Genomic DNA, 9,598 nt, shown 5'->3' with positions numbered 1-9,598 from the left:
ACATCGCATCTTTCACATCCATCCGATATTGTGTTACCATCATTTGACTGTAAGTAGTTGGTTTTTTCATGCTTTCTGTCTTTTGTGTTTGGTCTTGTTGCTCCTTCTTTGCCTGCATTCCTCTTTCTGCTTTATCTGACTTCCTTTGGCAGGCTGCCACGCCTCCTCTTCCCCCTTCCTCCTCCTCTCATGACTGCAACCTCTGCTGCTGGAGCCTGGCCCCCTCTCACTCAGCTGGACGACGTGAAAACACACACACACACACGCTGACACAGGCATCACGAGGAGGACACGGTAAACACGGAATAATTGAGGCGGGACAAACGTCTTTCACAACATCATGAGGAATCTTTCTTGAAGGTCCAGTCAAGGTGACACGGTGAAGTTTGTAGGATGAGTGTGAAGATGAAGAAGAGTGGGATGGTTATCAGATGGCACAAGTCATTCTCCATCTTGGCTCCATGGAGGAAAGGTACAGTTGACTTTTGTCTCTTGTTAGGACATGCTGGATTCTGGAATGTGAGACAAGGAAACCCACTGCCAGTCAATAACCAAAGCACACTACCAACAACGAATGTGTCAGTGCTGATTGATGCTGAATGGGAATGCAAAATGTTTCCATGCTGGGATTCTTTTTTTTTGCCTGCAAAATGTGGAATTTGGGGGATTTTTGAAATGTTGAAAATGAATATCCCGAATGTTTTGGTGGTGGAATGGTTTGAATCGGTTGAGAAATGTGAAACTATTCAAAGGGCATTTGTGCAGTGGGAAACGTGGAATTTCGGCAAAAGTATGAAATATCGATAGCTTGAATGGTTTGAATGTACAGTGGAAGCTTGGTTAGCGTCATTAATCCATTGCAAAAGGTCTCTACGCCAAACCTACTCTAGCGCATGGTATGTTTTCATGGTCAAGGAACCTAAATATGGAGATACAAGAAATGTAGGACTAATCCCAATATGGGGGGAACTGTAGCGCTTGGCGGAGGTCCGCACTCTACGCGTGCTTTTCCAGTTCATCATAATGTTTAGTCATTATTCTCGTAAAATTATTACTTTTTCCTGTTAAATCTCAACTTTTTTCCCTTTAATATTCATTACGGGCCTACAAGCAAAGCGCAGCAGCCTATCTTACTATTCCAAATGTATTCTTTACAGTATTTATTAGAATTATATCTTATTCTGCCGCAACTAATCCCGGATGAAGCGTGCACAGAACCCCTGCATGTGGCGCATCATTGGACTTCATTGGTCTTGATGATGGGTAGTGTGCTATTTATAGTGTGTAACATATAAAAAAACATTTTAAAAAACGTATTCTGCGGCAACAACCACATTTAAGAGCTGTGCTGACCGCACGGTTACAGTCCGGGTGTTTGGCCGACACTTAATGGCGCTCGACTCCCGTTCAGAAGGTCGTGTGTTCAATCCTGGGTGTATGCAGTTTGAAACAGACGGGTTACACTTGCACCATGGATATGATGTATGGAAAAAAGACAGATTATGTTGTCATTTCTCAAATCTTAACGTTTTTTGGGAGTAGGGGGACACATGCGTAGCAGAAATCTTGGTTCCTGACGGGACACGCCCACCCTGACGAAGCGTGCATAGAAGCCCTGTGCCGTACTGGGGGGAACTGCAAGGGCAGGCCCATTCAAAATTTCTACACATTTTCTTTCTAGTTTCACTTTATTCTTGGAAGATTGCTGCTGAATTTTCCATTTTCGTTGCTTTCTTCTTAAATTCTATTTACACAATTTGCTGTGGGCCGCATTTTGGATACCCCGGCCGTAGAAAAATGTGGAAGTAGTGGGAATTCTCAAGGAATTTGTGTCATGGGAAAAGTGGAATTTTGGAAAATGTCCATTCATTTTCAATCGGAATGTTCGAAAAGGTGGATTTTCTTTTCTGCGTCGATAGATCGATGATTGTGTCCTGAAAAACAGCAAATACAATCATTTTGGTGCATAATAAGAATGAAGAATATTGAATATGAATATATGGGACGGGATGTAGAGCCACAATATTAGATATGTCACGCCAAAGTCTATGTCGTGTTTCTTTTTCCTGATGCTGGTGTCAGGTTGCCGCACATTCCAAGTGCAGACCTCAATCGTATCGCTTTCACCTCATTTACTGTAAGAGCGTCCGACACCTGCCCTGCAGCGATCCTCCATTTTCGTGTCCAAAGGAAGAGAAATGTGCACATTGTTGCCGCACGTTGTTCTTCCATGTTTGGCAGAGATCCATTGTCAAGATAAGTCCGACATTGTGCTCCGTGCAGCAGGGAGCAACCTTCTCATGTGTCTCATTATTATCATTCCAAAGCTGCTGCTCAAGTCAGGAACGGAGCACAACCTCTGCCTTTTCCTCTGCCTTTTCCAGTTCGCTTACAAATTCCATCCATTTTACAAGAAGAATGTCACAATTATGATGAGGAAAAAGTCATCATTTTCATAGAAAATATCGCAATGTTTCCTGAGCAAAGCCAGAAAAAAAACATTACAAAATTCACGCATTTATGAGAAATAAGTTGCAATTTTTCAAGATTAAGGAGGGGAAGGAATCATTTTTATGATGCAATGAAATAACGTTTTATGAGAAAAATGTGGATGGAGATGATATCGGTAAGAAAATTCACAATATGTCAATATCCGTAAGATTCCGTTTTTATTGGCCAATTCCGCAATTCCTATTCAATCTTCCCGTGCCTTCAAACACCCGCTTCCTTCTTCATCCTCTGCGTCGGTGACGTGAGCGAAAAAAAATCCTCAATTATTTTTTGGAATTGAAGCACCCCCAGTAAGTATATTAGGGCTGTCAATCATTTAACATATTTAATCGCAATTAATCACATTTGGGTCATAGTTAACTCATAATTAATCGCAATTAATCACCGCTAGAAAGAAGTTTTTATCTATAATAAGCAGGGATGTAAATCTCTCTGTGGGAAATACTTCCATACGCATCTCGATACACGGGTTAAGACACGATTAAAAGACGATACATTTTAAAAACAAAACAATTCAGTACAGTGTACAAACGATACAATTCGATTCGACGTGATCCAACAATTACATTTGTCGATGTAGACGTTCATCTTGCATTATAAAATCAAGGAGCCACTTGTATAAAAGTGTCACTGTTACAGTGTTTTAAAATGTGTTAAAGAGCACATCATTGCCCCAAGCATGCCATAAAGCAGGGGTCCCCAGCCACAGAGCCGCTGGAAACATTCAGGTGCAATGATTAAAAAAAAATAGAACACACAAATTTAAAAATGAAATAATTTGTGAATACCTACATAATTTTTTTTTTTGTAAAGGGATACAATTTTTTTTAAATATGGGCCATTGTTTTATTAAAAAAAATAATATATAGTTAGAAATCCCACACTGTTTGCATATTTAATGCCAGCGGCGACTTGTTCCATGGTCCTTAAATGCACCTTTTAAATTTAACTTTAACATTTAACATTTAATTTTGCAATGCATCCTCTCGCAAAACTTTAGCAAGATAACGCAAAACTGTTTTGCGAGGGAACGCAAAAGCGACTGAGGTAAAGCTGGAAACATATTCACATATTCAAACGTCCGGGATGAATAACTCCCAAGTGAATGGTTCTAAACCATACCTCTTTCCAACCGTGGCAACACAGACAAACAGCTACAACGCAGTTTTGATCAAAACGAGCCGTCTTCTGTGCAGTCTGACTTATATTGATCTTCAGGAGAAGCTGGCAGCGAGACTGGAGCGCAGGGACCGTCTACAAATGTCTTCTTCTTCTGTATTATGGCGGTTGGCATCGATGTTGCCAACTCCTCAGTAAGACTAGTATCTATTGGTTGTCCTGGAAGGCCATAGATGACGTCGTTGGCTAGTGTGCATGTTTTCTGCATATGATGTTGTAAGCGATGTAGGAAAAAAACAGAAGTATGATAGATTAACAAAGTAAAAAAAAAAACACCTTGATTATGTTAAGAACTACAAAAATATTTACAAAGCAACATACTGTGAAAATGGACTTTGACATAATTTCGGGCAATATTTTTTGGGTTGTTAATAAACTGACTTCTGTAACGTGTTTGACCACAAAACTCACCTCACGCATCAGCGATTCCTTCCCGGTATGACTACAGCACTTAGTTTGGAAAACCTGCTTTTAAATCATTTTTGGGAATTTTCATAAGGATTATCGTTAATAAATTCAATTCTGTCACATGTCCGTTCAATGACTTCACTTCTGTGAAGAGTAAGACCACAAAAATCACCTCACAAATCAGTGGCCAAGTCAAGCTATTGAACGGACCTGTTGCACAATTGCATTTATTAAACAATACAATTTCCCCAAAATTATTTAAAAGCACATTTTCCCAAAGTCTTGGCTGTAGTCATACTGGGAAGGAATCGCTGATGCGGGAGGTGAGTTTTGTGGTCCTACACGTTACAGAAGTGAATTTATTCACAACCTAATAAAAATTGCCCTAAATTAACTTGTTGCTTTGTAAATGTATTTGTAGCCAATGACGCCATATATGGCCTTTCAGAACAGCCAATGGATGCTTGTCTTACTGAGGAGTTGGCAACATTGATGCCAACCGCCATAATACAGAAGAAAAACAAGACATTTGTAGACGGTCCCTGTGCTCAGGTCTCGCTGCTGGCTTCTCCTAGAGGTCAATAAAAGTCGGACTGCACAGTTTCCACTTCCGCATTATGCTCTGCGCGGCTTTGACTGCCTTGATAGGGAGCAGAATCCAGACACTTCATTGAGTGAGCAGTGGCAGAGCTACGGGGTGGCCCCCCCTGGTCACTCTCCGGCCACCCCTCTGGCCAACTAAACATTTCAGGTGTCAACTTATTGCCACCCCTTTGTGAGTAATGGTCTCACCTTGGCCACCCCAACGAAATATTTCTAGCTTCGCCACTGTCTGGCTTCATATCAGCTGCCACGCCACCGTTTCCTCAAACTACGGTGCGGGCCGAGGGTCAAACAGGATGTGCGCACGTTAATCGCTCGTCAAAAAAATGTGTGCCGTTAAAGGAACCTTCCTAATGCGTTAACTTTGACAGCTCTAAAATACACAGAAGACTAAACTGTTCCTGTCTCAGGTCAGTTAGGATGACCAAAATGACTTGTTTTTGCTAAATGCTGCAATTATGAGAGACAATATTTAAAAACATTTTTTAAAATGATTTTCTTCCGAGTCAAAAGTTGACATACACGAAGCTGACTGTCTTTAAACAATGTGGGGAAGCCCACATGATGATGACATGGCTTTGGAAGCTTCTAACAACATTTGAGTTAGAGGCCCAACCGTGCATGTATTTCCAGGCCACACCTCAAACACACTGCTTCCTTGTTTGACGTTATGAAAAGAAATCAGCCAGGGTATCAGCCGGGGTACGAGGAAAACAATTGTGGAGCTCCGCAAGTCTGGTTCATCCTGGGGTGCAACTTTCAGATGCTTGAAGGAGCCGTGTTCATCTGTTCAAACAATTATCCGCAAGTGTAAACAACACGCGAATAGGAATGTCCAGCCAGCATTCCGTTCAGGAAGGGGACAAGTTGTGTGTCCCAGAAGGTCCGAAACATGCGAATCAACCCCGGAACCAAAGCTAGAGACCCTGTGAAGATGATACAGTAGATGCAGATGGTAAGAGCGTGTCATTATCCACAGTCAAACGAGTCTTGTACTGACCCGGGATGGAAGTACCAAGAAGAAGCCATTAATCCAAAAGCAACATAAGCGCACACAGGGACAAAGACCCTCGTTTTTGGAGACATGTCCTGCGGTCTGATGTAACTAAAGTGGAACTGCTTGGCCGTAATGACCATCGTTACATTTGGAGGAAAAAGGGGGAGAACACTATCCCGACTGTGAAGTATGGGGCTGGCAGCATCATGTTGTCTGTTTTTGCTGTTTTGCCGCAGAATGCTGCTGCTCGAGTCCTGACTAGAACCAGGAAACATGACCATATTAGTCCAGTACTCAGGTCTCTGCACTGGCTACCTGTCGCTCAGAGAATAGACGTTAAAACAGCTCTGCGTGTGTACAAGTCTTTTCATGGTCTTGTGCCAAAGTGCATCTCTGGATTTTCCCCATCTTTTCTGTGAAGCACTTTGAATCAGCTTGTGTGTGAATTGTTCTCTAGAAATAAACGTGCCTTGCGTCGGTGCACTTGATGAAATAGATGGCATCAGGAAGAAAGAAGACCACGTGGAAATATTGCAGCCATCAAGCCATCGCCCAGGAAGTTGAAGCTTGGCTGCAAATGGGTTTTCCAAATGACCGATGACCCAAAGCATAGCACCCGGATAGTCACAAAGTGGCTCAAGGACAACTCAGTGTTTAGGAGTGGCCATCACAAAGCCCTGACCTCAATCCCATAGAAAATTTGTGGGCAGATTGGAAAAGGCGTGTGTGAGCAAGGCGGCCTATCTGACTCAGCTACAGCTCAGCTCTGTCAGGAGGAAGGGGCCAGAAGACCAACAACCTATTGTGAGAAGCTTGTGGAAGGATACCCAAACACTTAACCCAAGACAATGGAAGCAAATACTAAGGAAATGTGTGACTTTGGAGAATGTCAGAAAAAACTCTCATAATTGCAGCCTTGAGCAAATAGCCACCAGGCTACCGTGCGGCCCGCAAATAGAACTCACTGTGGTAATCATAACTGACCTAAAACTGGAAAAAGTGAAGTCTAAGGAGGAAACACAAAAAGAGACTAGTAAGGGTAACAGAGAAGTTGGTCAAGTGTAAGGGTAGAAGGGGAATATGACAAACTTTTGGATTCCCACCCATTTTTCCCAGGCTTGTCTGTAAGGCTTATGAAATGTAGCCTAAGTCATGACCTGGTGTACTTGTGAAGGGCTGGATGATGAAAGAGTACAAGAAGCCAGCCCTGGATTGACCTGAGTTGCAGTAGTTGCAAACATTCTTCCCTTATCGCCACGGGGGAGCGGGGGGGTGCGTTCACTTTGATAACAAGAGGGAGTCTGGGTATCATCCTTGGGTTTGATGACCCAACAGTCCAAAAACAGAGAGCTGGCCCGCGTGGTGAACGTTGGGTGTGGATGTGATGCGGCTGCTTATCCTCTTCACGCATACACAACTACTAAAAAGACACCATTTCACTGCATCTAAAAAGTCTACAAATCCATGTTCTTTTTGATGGAAATACAGAGGAGGTTTTGATACATTGATGTATCAAAATGACTGTACTAATGTTTTTACCACCGCAAAAACTGCATTTCATTTTCATTCCATGTTAATGATCTTAATTAGGATATAAAATGTCCCATAGAAATGTGCTGTGTCAACCGAAAAAGTCAATAAATGATGAAAGTAAAGTGATCATCACCCGTGTGCAGCCTGTTGCTGATAAAATAAAGCAGAGCCACTTTGGAAAAGTCGTTATTTTGCAAGAAACATGGCGACATTACAAGCACAAAGTAGCCATATGAGAAAAAAATCGAAAAAATCTTTAGCCTTAACATTTACAAGAAAGATTAAAGAATGAAATGACCATTTTACCATAAAGTTGTACCTCGACTAGAAAGTCCTATTTCTGACGAGAAATGAAAAAACATAGAAAGAAACAGTATTACAAAAATATCAGAATTTTACGAGAAAACATTGCAATTTTACAAGATGAACGTCACAGTTTTACAAGAAAGAAATTTGATCTGCTAAGATAAAAAGTCATGTTTTTTTTAATGAGAAATGAAAAAACATATTTGCAATAAAAAATAAAAGGTGGACTATTATGAAAATGTCAACATTTTACAAGAAGTTATGGCAATTTTCCAAGTTGGGCGTCAACATATGAGTGAAAAAGTCATCATTCACGAGAAACTATAGCGATGTGTCAAGAAGTCATCACAATATGGGGGAAAAAACCCAGATCTGAACTCTTAATATGAGGAAAAATTGTATATTTAAGAGAAATAAGATTAAAGTTACAATTTTACCAGAAAGAAAGTTGTACCTGTAAGGAAAAAAGTAATAATTGTTATGGGAAATTTAATAAACGTGGAAAAAAAACAGTATTAAAAAAATATCAGAATTTTATGAGAAACTATTGCAATTTTATAAGATGAAAGTCTCAATTTTACGAGAAAAAATGTTTTACTTCGATGAAAAAAAAATGGAATATAATGAAAATATCAGAATTTTACAAGAAGCTATGGCAATTTTCCAATGTGAAAGTTGTCATATTATGAGGAAAAAGTCATAATTTTAGAAAAGAAAATATTGCCATTTTACAAAATAAATGTCTCAATTTTACGAGAAAAAAAGACAAACTAACGATTTTTATGAGATATGAAAAACGGGAAAGTAGTTGCAAGATTATGAAAATATCGGAATTTTACAATAATAGTTCCTTATATGAGGAAAAAAGTTGTAATTGTACGAGAAAATATTGCAATATTACAAAGTCAGAATATCACAAAAAAGATCTTAAGACTTAATGAGGAAAAGTCAAAGTCATACAGTTCTGAAGAATATGTGGTAAAAATAGAAGATTAAAATCACAGTTTTATGAGACGGACATTTGTAGTAATAATGAAAAAACATTTTTCCACAATTAGTTTTTTTTTAACATTTCCAAAACCCCCCTCCCAAAAAAGCCATTACCAGAAGAAAGTCGAAATTGTACGAGAAAAAAGTTGTACTTTGTGAAAAAGTAATATTAATATTCAATATTGCAATTTTCCAAGATGAAAGTCGTCATCTTATAGAAAAAGTCATCATTTCACCAGGAAATATGACATTGTTACAATAACACAGCCAGAATATGAGAAACAAGTTAAATATTTACACACGCAAAAGAGACTGTAAAAAGGATCGTACATTTGTGAGAAATAAATGACAGTTATATAAGATGAAAATTGCATTTTTACCAGAAAAAGCAATACATTTTATTATAAAATGAATATTATATTAATTCATTCAATATCAAAGATGTATTTATAAGTTTTTAAAAAAACAAACTCGACAGCAAGGAGGAAGTGGAAGAGCATGGAGGAGTGTAGCGTGCAGAAGGTTAGGGAAATTTTGTAGGGAAATTTTAACGTACACACACGGGCGCACACATACACACATACACACATACAGTTTAGTTCCAAATGTCAAAATTGTAAATAGTTCATGGTGTTATATTTGCAAATAAATTGTCATTTTGATGTAAAACAACCCCTTTTTTATGTTGTTTATGTTGGTATACTTGTTTAGATGTCACAAAAGCTGAGAATTTGTGTCAAAGTGAAAGTTATGCTTGCTTGAGATGTATATTTTAACAAAAAGCTGTTTTTCTCCCTTTTTTAGTCAGGAACTGATATTTTCCTGAATCTTCCCTATGTTCTACTGCTGATTACTAAAGAACGGAAAAAGGTAGAAAAAAACTTTTTTTTTCTGATGAAAGAAGGGAGTCTAATGTTTCTTTTGGTAGGTTCCATGTTTTTATAACCATAGAACACAATATTCTGTGTGCTTTGAAAGATCAAAATCAAAGATCAGAATCGTCTAAAATGGCCGGCATTGAATGAGTTAATGTAATAGTCCAAAAAGTGTTTGTACAAGATGAAAATTGCC

At 39.2% G+C, this 9,598-nt stretch overlaps 1 protein-coding gene across 2 annotated transcripts in view; it reads left to right on the top strand.

Annotated features, from left to right (window-relative positions):
- Positions 1 to 243: 243 nt before the first annotated feature.
- si:ch211-250c4.3 (uncharacterized protein LOC100535981 homolog) overlaps positions 244 to 9,598 on the top strand; it is a 47,031-nt gene continuing 37,676 nt past the window's right edge. For both annotated transcript variants that reach the window (XM_054797325.1, XM_054797324.1), the window contains exon 1: positions 244 to 472. In XM_054797325.1, coding sequence (XP_054653300.1) covers positions 394 to 472 — 79 coding nt within the window. In that variant the 5' untranslated portion in view covers positions 244 to 393. The remainder of the gene's footprint in view (positions 473 to 9,598) is intronic.

This window comes from Dunckerocampus dactyliophorus, chromosome 13 (genome assembly GCF_027744805.1).
Source record: "Dunckerocampus dactyliophorus isolate RoL2022-P2 chromosome 13, RoL_Ddac_1.1, whole genome shotgun sequence".
Taxonomy (NCBI): domain Eukaryota; kingdom Metazoa; phylum Chordata; class Actinopteri; order Syngnathiformes; family Syngnathidae; genus Dunckerocampus; species Dunckerocampus dactyliophorus.
This window is presented reverse-complemented; position numbering and strand designations above follow the sequence as displayed.